Source organism: Anguilla anguilla, chromosome 6 (assembly GCF_013347855.1).
Source record: "Anguilla anguilla isolate fAngAng1 chromosome 6, fAngAng1.pri, whole genome shotgun sequence".
Classification (NCBI taxonomy): Eukaryota; Metazoa; Chordata; class Actinopteri; order Anguilliformes; family Anguillidae; genus Anguilla; species Anguilla anguilla.
In genome coordinates, this window is record NC_049206.1 from 6,599,646 (window position 1) to 6,618,332 (window position 18,687).

Genomic DNA, 18,687 nt, shown 5'->3' on the forward strand with positions numbered 1-18,687 from the left:
TTGTGCATGTGTGCATGTGTGTGCATGTACTTGTGTGTGTGTGTGTGTGTCTGTGAGTGTGTGTGTGTGCATGTGTGCATGCATTTGTGTGTGTGTGTGCGCATATGTGCATGTGTGTGCATTTATTTGTGCATGCATTTTTGCGTGTGTGTGCATATGTCTGTGTGTGTGCGTATGTGCATGTGTAAATTTGTATGCATGTACATGCTTGAGTTTCTGTGTGTGTGTGTGCGCACGCGCGTGTGCACAGCAAAATGTCCAGTGTTGATTCAACACTCAATAAATAACATTTGGTCCCACATTCCAGTGTAGAACCAAATGTTATCTGTTAAGAGTTAAACTAACACTGTTGGAGGCGAATTACCACTGGACATTTGGCTGTGTGTGAGCATAAGCTTATGTATATGTGCACGTTTTGCATCACGTTGCAAAAACATGCAGTCATCTGGACAGAAAGAGCTCCTATTTCCATGCGGCCATCTCAGTTGTAAATTCGGTTAATAAAATGTGAACGATGGGCAGTGTTATTCCACGTTCAGAAATTCCATTTGGTTTTTTTGGGCAACGACTTCATTCTGAATATGTCAGGTTTCTTGAAATATGCTGCCATCTTGTGCCATTTCTGAGAACTTCACTTTCTGATTAAACTGTATCTGTGGAACACCGGCAGGTGCATCTCCTTCCTGGTACAACCTGCCCCTTTAACTTAAAGTGTACCTGTTGGTTTTGCTACTGGGCTAAACATGAGGGGTCAACTGCAGCATGCGCTGCTAGACCACCAAACTACATTGCAGCTGGAACAGCTAATCTTTGTCTCACAGATTCGGGTAATTATTGCAGGCGTAGTGCATTTTATGCAGACGTATAATTATTAATTGATCGAATAATTAATTAATCAATTCTTCAATTAAAACTTGTATTTTTGACAATGCAGTGGAAACGTATGTGGTCGTATAATATATTGTATTAACGGTCGTAGTGCACGCTGAGGAAAGTCGTCTGCAAGACTCGGCAGTGGACTTGCCCAAGTCAGTAGCTTTGCACCAGTTTTACTGCATATTGCTCCTGCAGTTGTGCATGCTTTCACATGCTTTGTGCGCTCAAGTCAGACAATCCAGTGAACCCCCTGTACCTACCCACCCCTTGCCCCGCCCCCCCCCCCCCCCATCCACACTTCCCTGTAACCCCCGACCACAGATTTAGCTGAAGAAGTGAATAAAAACCCAGAACCCTCCCAAATCTGGAACACGGACTGAAGTAAAAAGAGCAGCCCCGGGTTTTACTCGGCACAGTGATCCAGCTAACTCAGCAATCCTGCTTCATGAAATACACCCCCCCCCCCCCCCCGCTCTGCAACACAGGCCCAGTAGCCCAAATAGCCCGCCATACCCTCCTGCACCAATAGAGGGTGCAAAAACAAACAAAAAAATAAATTTTCATGACAGCAAAATAATTTCACTCCTTTTTACACATACTGTACAGAGAAACAAAACTGCTCTGTGTTGGCTGTGCAGGTGTTGCCAGAGGAATACTTGTACCTATGGTAGAAACTATATGCTAAGCACACAGAAATTACACAAACAGTTAAGCATGCGCTGTTATACATTTATTTGACGCGCTATGGCATTGGAGGTGCCTTATATTTTATCCAGACACACGGAAACACAAAAGCACTTAAGGCATTCAGTCAATTCACACAGCTGAATATTAGCGGAAGCAATAAAGGTCAAGCACCATGCTTGGCAAGACAGCAATGCCGCCTGGGATTTGAACCTGCAACATTAACACATTAAGACAAATTCCACAACCATTACATAACACTGCCAGCTAATACACAGCTTTCAATATCATGCTAGTGTGCTTACTGTTATCTGAACCACAGGCTTAAAACTCTAGACCACAGAACTGCATTACAACTGAACAGCTAATGCTTAATTCACAGATTTAGAAAGCTGTTCCAGTTGTAATGCAGTTCTGCGTGCCAGAAGTTTGCCAGACGCGTGTGTGTGTGTGTGTGTGTGTGTGTGTGTGTGTGTGTGTGGTGGGAGGGGGGGGGGTCTTTGCATGTAGATGAAAAGCCATAGAAAACAGCATTGACCATGAAGCTTAGCTTACAAATAGCCAGAAACAGCCTGCAAGTATACGATTTATAAATAAGCAGTGCAGTATATCCTTCACATATTCACATTACACTCTGACAAGCAATATTTGTGAAAGGATATCCTCCACCCTGGTCATGTGATAACCAATGCCCTCCTTACAGTGCAGAAGCTCTTCCATCCATCCATCAATCCACACTCCCATCCATCCATCCATCCATCAATCCACGCTCCCATCCGTCCATCCATTACATCCAGAGCGACTTAATGTACACAACATTATACATACACAGCATTTACATCGCATCCATTTATACAGCTGGATATGCATTGAAGTAATGCAGGATAAGTACCTTGCTGAAGGGTCCATCCTCCCATCCATCCAACCATCCATCCATCTTCCCATCTGTCCAACCATCCATTATCTAACCCAAAAGGTGAAAGGCAGGCCACCAATCCGCTGCAGGGCCCACACGTCATTCACCCACACACTCGCCTACAGGCAATGCGAATTAACGTAAAATCACAATGACGAAGAAAGGCCATTCAGCCCAACAATGCTCGCCATTTTCCTGACTAAATCAGTGCTCTGATTACCCACAGACTAGATGTGTCTAACACCGTGTCTAACAATAGTGTCTAACATCGTATCAAGCCCCAAGTCATGAAACCCGCCAGAGTTTCTGCCTCTACTACATGACCAGGCAGGCTATCCCACGCATTGACTACTCTCTGCGAGAAAAAATGATTCCTAATGTCTGTAAGGAATTTACCTTTTGCTCATGATTACCTTTTGAACATCATCAAATTCCATACAGGATGGACGGAATTTTAACCCTGGGCCTTCTTGTTGTGAGGTGACAGTGCCATTCACTGCACCACTGTGCCACCCCCAGGCTCAAGCCTATCCCAGCATGCACCGGGCGAGAGGCAGGAATACACCCCGGAGAGGTCGCCAATCCGTCGCAGGGCCCAAACACCAGTCACTCCCGCACTCATACCTACGGGCAATTTACACTCTTCAGTCAAACTGACCTGCATGTTCTTAGACAGTGGGAGTAATCCATAGCAGCAGAAGCTCCTCACTGGCACAGATATTGCTACTGTCACCTCAGCCCTCATGTTCAGTTGCTCCTGCACTTTTGGCTACAGTACAGGTATGAAAACTATATATTTTGGTAAAAATGAGGTCAGGAGCAAATTCTCTACTCTTTACATTACTGTACAATCTGCCAACAATTACCAGCCCGATGCTTTTTTTTTTTTTTTTTAAATATGTTTTTTGGGTTTTTCCTTTATTTTACAGAACAGTGTAGAGAGACAGGAAGTGACGCGCGACAAAGGTCAGCAGTCGGATTCGAACCACCGACGTCACGGGTCGCATCGAGCACGTGGTTAGTGCTCTACGGGCTGCGCCACTAGAGGCCCCCCGCCCAGCGCTCATTAACTGAAGAGTCCTAAACGAACGGAAAGCGAACATCGTCACTGGAGATATGCAGCGTCCACAGCACAGCCTCTTTTGGAGACGTTTCCATCATGGCTGCGCTTCTGCTAGCTGCTCGCTGTAAAACGACTCATGAAAAGTAAGTCATGTGAGTGTCAAGGGCGACCAGCAGCCGTCTAGTTCAACCACCACGCAGAACGTGCTGTGTGCAAAAAAAAAACGCACGAGCCCCATGGTCATGTCGTGGAACTCAGGCCGTGCTTAGTGTCAACCGTACACCGTAAAATGGCTAGCGCTAAACGAACAGAGGCAGAGTGCATTTTAACCTAATAGAGTACAATTCTGATCCCTCTTGGGTTCATATGGACTCTACGGAAGTTAAATTAATCGGCTTAATCGGACACAGTGTCGCCACCGGGGAAGGGAGAGGATTGGCTGGCCGGTATGTCCGAGTCTACCTGCACGAGCTGCCCAGGAAGTGCCCTCCTCTGGCTCAGTGCCTGGCGTGAGCTGAACCGACAGACTGCGGGAGAGCATGTGACACCTTGTGCGCCCCCCCCCGCCCCCCCCGTAACGACAGCAGGGGGGCTGCAGCGACAAGCTCTGCTTAACAACTGCCTGCGGGCGTTCCAAAATAGAGGGAAAAACGGGCGAAAAAAAAAGAGCTGGCCTCTTCACGGAACGTTCCGGATCGGCACGCGCACTGCAGACTGCCGGAGCACGGGACGCCGGCTGGCCGACCGGCGCAAGGTCCCGTCGGTCGGGTGTCGTGCGGGCCACCCTCTCAGCAGTGACCTCTATTCGCGGCCAGGTACAAGCGTTCTGCCCAAAAAAACATACAGAACGCGAGCTGTAAACGCCTGCTCTCACTTTCCAATGCGGAGAGCTTGAGAATGAGCAAGACGTCTTTGAGATGCACGTCATGAATTATGCGCAGGGCGTACATTTTGCATGAAGGTTCAAAACAGCATCGCTGGTACAAACTCTAAAAATTAGGATACCGACGCAAAGCTTTGAATATCTTCCAGTAAAAATATGAAAATTATAATACTGAATATTAAAATATGAAAATTAATGGTTTTAATGTGATGATTTTCAAAGTAAGTCAGGAGAGTTAACATATATTGAGTAGTGTGATGTGGTGTTTGGTGATAATGGTGTGGGACTGTGTGTTGTTTGGTAGTGTGGAGTGATGGGGTTGATGGCACTGGATGGAACAGGAACACTGATTACATCATAATGGGACAGACACACTGACACACCCATCTGCCTCTGACTCTGCTGGTCAGCTGAACTGGACCAATGGCAGTGATCTGCACACTGTACTACTGTTAGCAGCACATAGCTGAGCAATGAAGGCTGTAGCAAATCCGCAACACAGTGGAGAAACACAAGGAACTGATGCGTCAAATACTGGATCAAATGAATCCCAGCTCGCAGCAAACAATACACACAAAAACTGCACACTCTCACACACACACACACACACACACGCATCTAACCACCCATATCAATTTGCATCGTAGACATTCTTTAAAATGCTGACTTTGGTTTTGAAATCTGAATCTAAATAAAGTAAAATCAGTAAAAGAAAGTTTAGTCACTTTTTTGATGTTTTGTTTTATTCAAAAACTCATTCAGTCTGTTCAAATGTTATTCCAGAAATGCAACTAGCCTACCTACAACAAATATCTTTAACATATTTTCAATATTGGTTAATTTAAAAAAAAAAGTTAAGAATTCTCAGTAATGAATAAAGATATATAGTATGCAGTATCCCTCATTTGGATATCCATGAAAATGAATACTGTTTTCTCATTATTCACTGGACACTCTAAAATGAGAACACTTCCCAGCATGTAATGTTATTAAAAAAATACTGATTTTCCTAAGGGCATGATCTGTGCCCATCTAGAGCACACTGCCAGACAGTCTGTGATTGAGGTTGTGCAAAGGAGGGCGATCTACAAAGCCAAATGTGAGAGATTAGTTGGGTTACAAAAAAACAACTTCAGAATGAGGTTAGTTAGGTATAAGCATGCCAATATTTATGCACATTGTTTATTGTCCCACGTGAGCATGTGTGAAAAATATGGCATACTGATTGCCACTACAATGAATTACCAAACCAAATTTCCTCTATAGTTTACAGGGGGATTTTTAAAACCACTAAAAATGCATGAGAAATGCGGAGTTGCGTTATGCAAAAACGGTATTCATTTTTCTGCAATATATTCTGCACATTCAGCAAGATCAGCCTCAGTTTAAGTTAAAATAGTTTACCTTAAATATTCCAGTTTAACCAGAGGTGATGCTGATGCATGCTTAGGCACACGCACATTTCAGAGTCATTTCACTTTATATTGGGCGCTATAACACCAAAATGATATTTCAAACATCACGTTGAGTCTTTAAATAGACCTTTGAAGCATAATCGTAGCTGACACAATTTCCCACTTTGGAAATTCCCCATTTGGGGTTTCTGAAACATTCAGGATAACAAAATTTAGCTTTAACACAGTTTATTTTAGCAGCACATGCAGGGTGTATACCATGTCTACTAAATGAATATGTTGTAGGATTTTGAAGGATTCAGATAGTATCGTACTTTACTAGCTAAAGCATTTCTCACAAACAGCGCCTACAAAGTTTCTGTCCAAGGTGCTGAATAAGCCTGACATATCTCTGCTCAAGTTTCAACAAAACCTTTCCCACGGTTGTTTTCCTTTCCTTTTTCTTCTTACTTTTTTATTTTTTAACTTAATCAAGGCTGCGTTTGTATAGAAGAAAAATGATCACGTTCACGTTGACGTGCTCTGATTAATAGCCTACACACTGACACCGGTGTCATATTATCCAGCAACGTCCCACTTTCTTGTGGATTTAATTAGCAATTTATTTTTCGTTATTTAATTGGATATAAATGTGGACGTCCGCGTGCAGATATATCTAATCTCTCTTTTGTCCTGGAAAAAGTTCGAACTGTCGGTTGTAGGGAACAGGCTGAGAGCGTAATGAAGACGCACTCAGAAGAGCATATCCTTTCTTTAAGATTCCCAAATAGTCCACAAAACATCGAGCGTGATGAGTAACACACGCACACGCGCCCAGCATAACAATTCAAACTTTAAAGTTGAGGATAAGGGCAAGTATTCTAAAGCACGTCTCAAGGAGGTAAAACGACGCCGTGTTCCACTTATTGGCGAGTCCTGACGGGTTGCGCTGTTGGGGCACTTGGGTTATTTGAGCGAGATAGAGAAATGGACACACTGGTGTCGTCAAGGGTCCCAGGCAAGAAGGGAGAGTCCCGCGCTCTGGCGTCACTTTGTGGTGACTCGACGTAGAGAAAATGCGGACTCAGAAAGATAGCCACTGCACACACTGCTTACACGACCCGGTGGCCGGTACAACCGTTTTCACCGTTCAAGAGAAAGCATGCAAGGTAATGTCTCACCGCTGGTGCTCGTAGTCGGCTTCGATCGCTTTCCACAGAAACACTGCAGCATATGCGCGCCTTTCTTCAGGAAAACCTTCAAAATCTTCATTGATTTAGGTTTATGTGATCCTTTCCCAATCCACGCAATCGAACACAGCATAGCACGGAGATTATCGAGGCATTACCGCCTGTCTATTCTCAGGTCGACTGCAGTTCTATCCAGTATTTTTAGGCTCAGTGCACTAAAATCACCGGAAGGGCATGAAATACGCTAAACCGAAGCATTTTGAGAGTTTATCTAATACTGCCAATTTGATGTTTGTTAGCCAATGGCCCTATCTCGAACAGTCGAACAGAGATGTCAGAATAATTCTTTACTTCCAAATCCCGTCTCTGTTTTACTTGCAGACCTAAATGAGGGCTCCGGCGCGAGCGCTTACGCCAAAGTTAAACTGCAGGGGGAAGTGACAGGACTGCTACGGATGAGGTAATGTGGGCTATTCTTCGTCAATGATACAGCGCGAGAAGCGTGGGACGCGAGGCACAGATGCTGGGCTTAAAAGCCAATTGCCTCGTGTCTATATGGAACGTGAAGAAAACGTATAGCTTACGTCAGATGCTGCCTACCTTTAAAGACAAAGACTATTCAGTAGTTTGTCACAATGCTGGAAGCTTTGCCACAACGTTTTAAGGGTACTCTGCAGCAGAAATAGTTGATCTGGAAGGTTGCGAGGCTGTCATTTGTAGATCAGTTTTATTGTTTTTGTTTATTATAGCCTACACGGCAAGAAATCAGAGAATCGTACGCACCTCTGCTCAAAATGATATATTCTTCACTCACATGACAGTGCAAAAAAATAAAATAAAATAATTAACGTTCCTCTCTATTTTTTCTTTGTTATTTTAATTCATTAAAATGTACTCCTGTATATAAAGTGATTACTAATGTAGAAAAAATATCTGAAATTGTAACTAATGTAATAAATGTAATAATAAGTAAGACCTACAGTCGAATGCACAGGTATTGAGACAGTGACACCATTTTTTGGGTCTGTACTCTAGCACATTGAATTTGAAACGGAACAATGAATATGAGTTAAAGTGTAGATTGTCAGCTTTCATTTGAGGGTATTTACATCCATATCAGCTGGTCCTTGTAGGAATTACAGCCCTTTTTATACATAGTCCCCCATTTTAGGCTGGCAAAAGTATTGGGGAAAATTAACATAATCTGAATGTTTCCAAGAACATTTTGGCATTCATCACTTTTTTCTTATCTGTATTTTTTCATGTCCGTTTCCTTATGCCAATCACATGAACAGGATTGCACATACAATTTACAAATAAGTGGCATTCATCATCTCATCAAAAATTTTATCTGTCCATTCTGTCCTTGAGGCTTCGCCAGTGGTTTACATCTTGTGAGGAACTCCCTGGGGTTATGGTGGCTTAGCCGCCTGTTTGTGGTAGCCTTTGACAGGTCTATGCCTACATCCTGGAGAGGGTTCTTGATCGGTTTGACAGTTGAAAAGGGGCTTTTTTTACTTCACAATTGAAAGTACTCTTCTGCCCTCCATTACAGTGGTCTTCTGCGGTCTACCAGGTTGCCTTGCGGATTGTGGAGCTCACAAGCGCATCCTTGCTTCCTAATAGTGTATCTAACAGTTGATTGTGGCACACCCACTGATTTAACTATGTCTCTGATTGATGTGTTCTGATCTTTAGCCCTGTGACGGCCTGCTTTAATGGTGACATTGCCCCTTATTTGGGCCTTGAGTTGAGAGACAACAGCAACAGATTCCAAAATGCTAATTCCACACCTAGAATCAGCCGATTACCTTATTACAGTATTAAAATGGCTGCAATTCTTACATGGATACCTGATATGGAAGTAAATACCTTCATATTAAAGCTGACAGTCTTCACTTTAATCTCATATTAATTTGTTTTAATGTACGGGGAGTACATAGCCAAAGCAACAACAATTGTATCACTGCCCCAACACTTTTGAATTTAACCGTAAACTCAAACATACATACATACATACACACAAACACAAAGCCTCATACATACATGCGTACATGAACTGCAAAACCCAGTGGCGAAAACAGCCATGTGTCCTGCCAGTCAAACTAGATATATCAGGTAATGGGAGCATACTGACAGCTGGTATGTGAAAACTGTTTTATTCCTGCATTTTACCTGTATGACGTTCATGTGACCTGTGTAAAAACCAAACAAATTTAGAGATGTGTCACACTTCTGTTACTTAATAAGTACATGCACACCTCAGTAATAGTAATTTTTTTAACAAAGACATATTACTAATGACATTACATTAAAAAATAACTAAAATACTTTTAACCTGAGATGATGCTGCTCCATTCCATGTTTCTGTTAAAGAGAAACACAGAGATAAAATGGTTATCCATGGCCCAAAACCCCTGAAGTCAGCAGAATTTGACACCGTCGCCCCCGATTGGTTACACTGGTTTGTGGGTGTGGCTTTGACAAATAAATCTAAGAACATGCTTAACCAAGCATCATTTGGACTGCAGAATGACAGACAGGAAAGAGGTAAATGTAAAAAAAAAATAATGTATAAAAAATAATAATAAATTTAAATGAACTTCAGCTAAACAATGTCAGAGCACCAGATTTGTTTTATGTTACTGATAAATAATAAATCACTAGCACAAGCAATATCAGAAATATCATCCTAAGCAATTTTTTATGAAAGTTTCTGGAAAATAAAGACCTTCACCATTAATGGATGAATCTGTGACATTTTACTGTTTTAAACTATATTTAACCTGAAATAACCTGACATGCCAACATCCATTCCATATCTCTCTCAGTAACAAATCCAGCCAAAAGGAAAATTATGGTCCCTCATCAAGGTCTGGTTTGCAGACCCTCATCCACACAGATCCATTCACTCAGATCAATTCACTCACCCTGAAGGTTTATCTAGTCTTATCCAGTTTGATCTCGTTCTATACAGTTTGATCTCGTTTTACCCAGTTTGATCTAGTTTTATCCAGTTTGATCTAGTTTTATCCAGTTTGATCTAGTTTTATCCAGTTTGATCTAGCTGCATCCCATCTTCAACACCAAGGTTTGTCAGTCCTTACACATTCTGTCAAAACCACTGCTTCTACTCCACACTCTACTCTCTCTCCCCCTCTCTCTCTCTCTGTCTCTCTCTCTCTCTCTCCCCCTGCCTTATCATCTTGAAATCTCCCAGAATCCCTTGTTTCCATCACCCATGCAGACCTCTCACAGGTCGGCCGATTTGCTCACAGGGGAAGTCGCAGCTCTCGCTGGCTGCAAGAATTTGTTTCTGCAGCAGATGTCAGCGCAAGGTAACCCACGGTACCAAATACATGACCGAGATACACATTTCATAATTCATGCACATTAACCCACAGCCTGTTATCCAACTAGCTCCACAGCTGTTGTGTGTGATATTGATCGTGCCTCAAAAGCTCTGTCTCTCCACATAGAGCACATGCGCATGCATATGCATACATGTGCACCCACACACACACACGCCCACACGCACATACGCATACTCATACACACACAGGTACACACACACACACACACACACACGCACATACGCATACTCTCTCTCTCACTCCCACATCTGCATTATGCACAAGAGGCATGTTACCGCATTGGAAGATTCCTCTCCAACCCATGCTTCACTCTCTCTGTAGCTGTGTCCACTTTGAATACTACTATGGCATCAACAATTACTCTTAACATCCTGGAGATAAAATAAAGAATTTGGAAGTGACTTTGAAGGCAACTATTAAAGATTTTCATAAAATCCAGAACTGGGCACACATCTGTTACATGAAGTTGAGCGTTACTAAATGTAACCCCATTATTTTATTTATGTTACTAAATTATAATGTGCACAATTCAATATGGATTTAGTCTTTTTTTTAAAATTACGGTTGACCTCAGCCTGTCCTGGTTTGTAGTATATTGTGCCAAAGCAGTAAAAAAAGAGCATGCCTGGATGTATCACAAAAAAATAATTAGTATAAATCCAAAGAGCATAAATTAATTTAATACTGTGCCTTAGCTATAAATTTGCCTGTAGTCCTGGACATTGTACTACAAGATCAAAACAAACAAGGCTGGCCTTACATATCAAAGGAAAATTAGTTCCAAAAAAAGACCAAAGATGTTTAATTTAAAATTTTTTATAGTTCTGCAAATAAAGCTTGGAAAGCATTAGAAATGTCTTGAGAATAGCACAACAGAATAAGAGGGCCTAGGAAATATTCAGTTCGCACTGATGCTGATGTATATCTTTACACAGGCAGTTATTAATGTATAGAATACTAAGACTGAAGTGCATGTTCTCAAGACGGTTGTCAATAAGACAACAGAAAATAAAGGGTTAGATGGACTGAATAGCCTCTCCTTATCCTGATCCATAAACAAGTTGCCTTTCTGTACCCTAACTTCCATTTGGCTAATGTTATATTGTGTTATATCATACCTTTTGGATAAGGTTGTACCTACTTTTGTTACAATATATATATTGTTTATTAGATTAATATTGCACTTAGAAATTACAAATGGGCCTCTGTGCCTTCTTGTTGATACATTTACTGGATAACAGCATCTGCCAAGTGATTATAATGCAATGCAATCTATTAACGTAAGTTACACTGAGTGCCCTGTAGCCCTACGAACTGTATTTTTTACACATCGACCACTAGAGGGCGCTGTGAGCCTTTCTACTGTGATGAACTGGAGGGCACTGCTGACAGACTAAGACCTAGAGATATTCAGTAAAGGTCTCATTTTTACATTTCTTTTTAATTATGTATTTTCTGGAGCAGAAATGCACATATGCAACTTTTTGGCCTAGATTCAATTAACATTTGCTTCTTACAAATAAATTCTAGTGCTAGATATTTTCCTCAGAAATGCAGGCGAGTTCAGCTAAAACTGAAATGATCTTTCCAAACCTTGCTGTGTTTGTGAAAAAATAAATAAATAAAACTTGAAATGTATTTGTGAATCAAAGATTGAACATTAAATGAATCCGGACTAGAATCTACTGTGCATGATATACAGCAAGGTGGACCTCACAATCTGACTCTCAACTCTGACCTGGTTGAAGAGAATCGCGACATCATAGATTTCATTGTCGACCCAGCAAATACTCAGTTCCGTGTTCTCAACATTTCAATCTCTATCCCTCTATCACTGATGCTTAAACACGCTAATATGTTTGATAGGGGCGTGACTGAGTACAACACAGTTGCACAGGACGTTCTGAAGCATGGGAAAATCCCCATAGCAACCGGACCCTCCCAAATTGTAGGGACATAGTTAACCCCTCCCACTGGTGAGTATCATTAGGACAGGGAGGTCCTCCTATTCGTTCTATTCTATCCCAGCAAACCCCTCCCTTTGATGAACATCATTAACACAATAAACTCCTCCCCTGATATGTGATATTAGCATAGCAACCTCCTGTGTGCCAGTATCCCTTGTTAAAGTTGTAAAACAAAAACGTGTTCTATTGGCTGAAATAGCATCACCTGTGAACTTCCTTATATGTCCATTTTGCCTGTGTATCCAAGTATCCTGAAATTGGCTACGTTGATCAGACAACTTTGATCAAATATTTTTATTGGCAGATGTAGCTAAATGTCCAATGGAGAGAATGATTTATTGTGGGACTGGAGCCAAGTTTTGGGGCTCTATTGCGTGGACAAGCGCAGGTGTATCTGAATTTTGTGTATTTACGCAAGGTCAGAAGGTACAGAAATTTCTGTTCTTAAGGGCTGAGAGTCTGTGGTCAGTGTGGTTATTTCTGTGGGGAACCCTGAAAAGTACCGAACTCTCAGTGCTGTATAGGTTTGGGGCATACCCTGCTAAGCCGTAACCTGGCAGTTGACATAACCTGCCAACCCAATTAGGACAATAAACCCCTCCCCAAAGCACATATCATTAGCACAATAAACCCCTCTCCCAGGTATATATCATAAACACAATAAACCCCTCTCCCAGGTATATATCATAAACACAATAAACCCCTCTCCCAGGTATATATCATAAACACAATAAACCCCTCCCCCAGGTATATATCATAAACACAATAAACCCCTCCCCCAGGTATATATCATAAACACAATAAACCCTTCCCCCAGGTATATATCATAAACACAATAAACCCCTCCCCCAGGTATATATCATAAACACAATAAACCCCTCCCCCAGGTATATATCATAAACACAATAAACCCCTACCCCAGGTATATATCATAAACACAATAAACCCCTCCCCCAGGTATATATCATAAACACAATAAACCCCTCTCCCAGGTATATATCATAAACACAATAAACCCTTCCCCCAGGTATATATCATAAACACAATAAACCCCTCCCCCGGGTATATATCATAAACACAATAAACCCCTCCCCCGGGTATATATCATAAACACAATAAACCCCTCCCCCAGGTATATATCTTTAGCACAATAATTTGTCATCAGGTTTACAGCCCCTCTAGCAATGTTTTTGCTTATTCAGGAGCAACCAAGGACAAATCAGCTGCTTTTCTGTGAAATCGAGCCACAGCAGATAGTTTTTACCTCATCGTCAGGACAACCGAGCCAGGGCCCACAGGTGTCACTCAGTTACTCTGCTCATTCACAGAGCCAGTAATCACAAAATACTTTGAAAGTGTCAGTAGTAACAGCAACATTTTCGGCAGCTAGATTGTGCGCACAAACACAAACACACACACTCGCATGCACACATGCACACACACACACACGCACACACGCTACTTCTATCTTGTTTGCATTTGTCACTAAATGCTTCTAAAACAGCCTGAATGCCAACTAGTTCCATCTAATTCACAATGGGAATACAATGAGCTGTGAATGCTTATGCTAATTATTGTGAACACATCACTGAAATATGGCACTTCATTTATCTAAACAACTTCTGGGGAAAAATCTGAACCATAGCAGTTATTTTTTCTAAGAAAGAGTTGGCAACGTTGGTGCAATCCCTCCCCAAGTTATGTATCATCAGTATAGTAACCCCCAGTATAGTGTGTGTTTAAGGAAATATCCAACCAATTATATAAACTTCATATATTGTCTCTTGTAATGTCTTGTATTCATTGTGATAATCTAACCAATATGTAGCTTGATTCATTTTTGTATATTATGAAATATACCCTTTTCAAATTATGTTCCATTTGGCAAAACCAAATTTCCAATTTGATACTGCACTACAACTGCCATCAAGCATTTCACTAATATCTCATAAACGTCACAGGCAATGGCACTGCCGTGACCTCATGTGTAAATGACTGTCTATCCTGTCTTTCAAGATATATATTTTATGGGAGAGGAACATCATATTGGCATGCCCGATTGATTAGGACAAGTACAAGCACATATATTTATGACTGATTTTGAAGTCGCAAAGGTGCCAAGATCATGAATGCCGAGGCACATACATTTTTCACATCAAACTGTTATGCCGCCAGGAGTCATTTATTCAACTTTTAAAACCACAGCATCCATTTTAATTGGGCTGTTAGCATTATTGACAGCAGATAGATAAAATGCCATTTTAAAATCATTTTTGGTGGAGTACTCCCTTTAATTGCAAAGCAAATCTCTCTCTACCGTCTTTACCTCAGTAAACCCATCTTCCATTAGAACTTTTGGCTCTTTCTTGTACTGCAGTCACCGGGATCATGGAGCGAGCCTGTCTAAGATTTGCTTCATTAGAAAAATTGTCACACACACACACGGGTTGTAAAAATACAAATACTTGGCTTCCGTGGATCAGTCGGGTCTGTGGTCAGGGGACTGGAGGTTTATTCTGGAAGGACAGGGGGGGAGAGCTTTATGGGCTAGTCCAGGTAAGTCTTGGCCTTCAAGAAGGAGAAAAGCACTCGGACACCAAGTGGTTGTCAAATCTGAGCATCGCCACCCACTAGCCCAGAGAACACACATCACTACGAGGAGTGGGGATAGGAAAAGAAGGGGAGAGGACGGGTTTCGAAAGGGAACAGAAAAGAAGAGAGGGGAGAAATAGGATAAAGGGATGGTAAGGGATGGAGAGAGAAGAGATGTGTCCTGTGAGTTCGGATCTATCAGAGTCTGTGATGGAGCATAATCGGTCAGTAAGCGATGGTCAGTAAGGATGTCAGGTTGAAAATGATGAGTAAGGAGGGGGAAAAGAAAGACACAAAACATACATACACACACAGGCTCTCAAAAAGAAAGCGACATTGAAACAGAAAGCGACAGCAGGTTCTCCCTCTCTCTCTCTCTCTCACACACACACACACACACTCATCTATATCACACACACTATATATATATATATATATATATATATATATATATATATACAGGCTACATAGGCGCCTGCACGCAGTCTGCTCTCTCACACAAAAGTGCGAACCCTATGTCAGTCTGGAAACTTCTTTGTTGCAGTTAATGAACATTTTTTGCTGACCTGTCATAAGCCTGCTACCGAGTGAGCACGCATTTTTCTGTTACACAACAAGACACATTTATGCACCACATTAATCAAACAAGCCAGCCCGCTGGGAAAAACTGTCTCACAGCCGAGGCCGGGTGGCTGAGACGCGTGTTTCCGTTTCGGCTTCCATGCGGAACAGCGGCGGTTCACACAGATTATAAACAACCCATGCGTCTGTACGAGAAAAGTGGACCGCAAGCACTTTTCGTTTGAATCACCTGACGAAGCACCAAAGATGCTAAAACATAGCAGCGCTGAAACCCCGTCACCTACCCTCCAAAAAAGGAATACATAAAACAATTCAAAAACCTAAATACACCCACACCAACCAAGGGTGTAATACCTTACCTAGCTATGAATCTAAAAAAAAAATAAGCTACAACTATTTTTTTTATACATAACTAACAATACTGGATGATGGCAACGCCTGAAGCCATAGGAAAGAGAAAAAGAGACCCATTCATAGAGATTTTCCGTGCCAAACATGTGCTGCGGGATTTCCGCCTACCCTATGCGGTCAAGTCACTGCCGGAGCCGTCCCTGGCAGAAGCGGCAGAAGTTAGACGCAGGGGCGGTTTCACCCCTGAGCCGTACTTTAATCTCGCTGCTGCACGGTACACAAAGTGCACTGGGAGAACGGGACCCGTATACCGTAGCCTTCGAGCTCGAAGTTCCGCAGTCTTACTCACAGAGAGTGAAGGCATGCATTCCCCCGCAACGCCGAACACATTTCAGAGCGGACGGTGACAGTCCCACGCCCTGTTCCTTTAAAAACGTAAAAGTTCCTCACCGGCACCTTTGCTGTCCATCTCCCGTTGTGCTGTCGGCTGGTTAAAGGGAAGTTGAAGAAGCTGTGCTTTTGAAGTCTGGAGCCCAGTGTTCGAGCTGCAATCAACCAGCAAAGTGTAGCTCGTGAAAATTACTGGCAAGGCCGAACTGTCTAAGCAGTGTGCAGGAGTGTTTATATTCAGGGAGTGCGTGCGTGCGTTTAACGTGTGTGTGCTTGTGTGTGAGCTATGTGTGTGTGCGTGCTGACGTGATTTCTGTTTGCACGCGGGTGTGTGTGTGTGTGTGTGTGTGTGTGTGTGTGTGCTTCTTTGCATGGAAGCTAGAACGTTACCTGTATGTGCACGCCGAGATCGGGAGCTGTTCTCTCGCCGTAGTGCTGCAGTTCCAGTCCTAAGAACTATACGAATGACGTCAGGAATCGCGGCTGACGTTGTAGGTGACATCGAAAAAAGTTCTCACTTGTGTGTGTGTATGTGAGAGAGAGAGAGAAAGAAAGAGCGCGCATTCGGCAATAATAAATACCAGCACGTGGTTTGGAATTATTCCACGTAATGACGAAGCATATACTGCACGTTTCTCTGGTAAAATAGTCATTTTCGTAGTCGAAAGAAGTCTGTAAGAACACTATAATGCAGCTCTGTCACTTTTAGGTTATGGCGTGCTTAATGTAGCCGAATGTCTACAGTTTTTAGGCATAGATTTTTTTTTTTTTTTTTTGCAATCGACTGTTTAACCCCTTGAACCTGCGCAAATAAGTTCTTATGCAATTTCTAATATGATCATTTAGTACCACGCACAGTAGAAAGACACATGCAGCGTTTTAACGTGAAGCTTGTTAACGCATAAACAGAATATATAATTGCACAATTTGAATATTCATATGGACTGCAGCATACACGCGCCAGAGGATCCTGCCATAGATTATTGGTAACATTGTGTCGGGGGGCACGATGCGGGGAAATTGTTAATAGATTCGCGCATCGGATTGTACGAAAGCAATCTGTTCCCTTCCATGTTATTAGAAACAGAAGGTTTTGCCTAACTATATTATTGATTAACCTGTGAAAAAAATACCATAGTCAGCATCAATCGGGGAAATGGACCTGCTTATATTTCCTATGCTGGTTATAAAAAGAAATGCTGTTATGAAATATTTCTGTCCTCTGTTTGTTCACAGGCCGGCACCAGAGGCCCGAAGGGATAACGTAATGTCTTCTAAGCAAAAAACATAATCGCTGGAAGCTGCCTTGCGTAAGAACAGCTGCTAAATTAATAAATACCTTAAAGCTACGTTGTTTTTGTCAGCGCTATCGGTGATGGCAAAACAACACATTTAATTGCTGCTTGTAAATACATTTTATGTAAACGTAAGACACGAAAGAGAAAGAGAGAGAGAGAGAGAGAGATGGGGGGAGAGGAATTGAGACAAATGCAGGAGAAGAGGGCAGTAGCTGGGTCAGAGGTCAAAGTTAAGAGCTTTGCTTTCCGTCTCCTTGATTTGCACTAGTTTTCATGTCAGCCTGCGAAGCCATTCTATTAAACTAAGGGCTCTATCTTACACCCGGCGCAAAGCGGCGCCAAGCGCAACGCAGTTGTCTGAAACTAGTAAACCGTCCAGCGCCCACGTTGTTTAAATAGAAAATGTACTTGCGCCCATCCGAGCGCCCATTGGTCTTAAAATGAGGTGTGGTCAGGCGCATTGTTGGCGCCCTAAATGCACTTGCGCCATGCGCTATAGACTGTGCGCTTAGATCGTTAAAATATAGCCCTAAAAGTTCGTTATGATCAAATAAAAATTAAAAAATGGTGTACATTCTTGTGCAGAAATAAAATTAAACTGTTATTTATTTACATAATGTTCGTATGAGACAGAGAGACATGTACGCTGTTGAGTAGACAAGTGAAAAGGATGGAGAGAGAGAGAGAGAAAGAGAGATAGACTGGTCTTCATTGCAGCAGATTACTCATCTACTACATCTACTAATTACTCATTTCCATCAGTAAACAATAATGGATAAAGTTAATGCCTTTTTAAAAATAGAACAGCATTATTAATAAGCTGTAAGAAAATGGAGTTTGAAAGGGAGAGTGTGAGTGGTCAGCGATAGATGAGTATGTGTGTGTGCGTGTGGGTGTGATGTTGCAATAGACATTTTAAGTACAGCAGAACTGTAATTGTTATTTCTCAGGTTTATTGTCTTGTAATCACATGATGGGCTATAATGGAACACACAGTGCATGAAGTTCTCATCGGCAGCGACGCTCACATATCGAATGAAAACACTGAAAACATTCCGCTAGTTCAGCTGCGGTCGTCTCTGAACATCGGGCCGCACCCTGTTTGTACACAAATACAGTATTACTTT

At 42.1% G+C, this 18,687-nt stretch overlaps 1 protein-coding gene across 1 annotated transcript in view; it reads right to left on the minus strand.

The window, feature by feature from the left end:
• fgf12a (fibroblast growth factor 12a) overlaps positions 1-7,460 on the minus strand; it is a 44,315-nt gene extending 36,855 nt beyond the window's left edge. Inside the window, exon 1 of the mRNA XM_035421435.1 lies at positions 6,998-7,460. Within this exon, the coding sequence (XP_035277326.1) occupies positions 6,998-7,139 (142 nt within the window). The 5' untranslated portion in view covers positions 7,140-7,460. The remainder of the gene's footprint in view (positions 1-6,997) is intronic.
• Between the last annotated feature and the right edge of the window lie 11,227 nt (positions 7,461-18,687).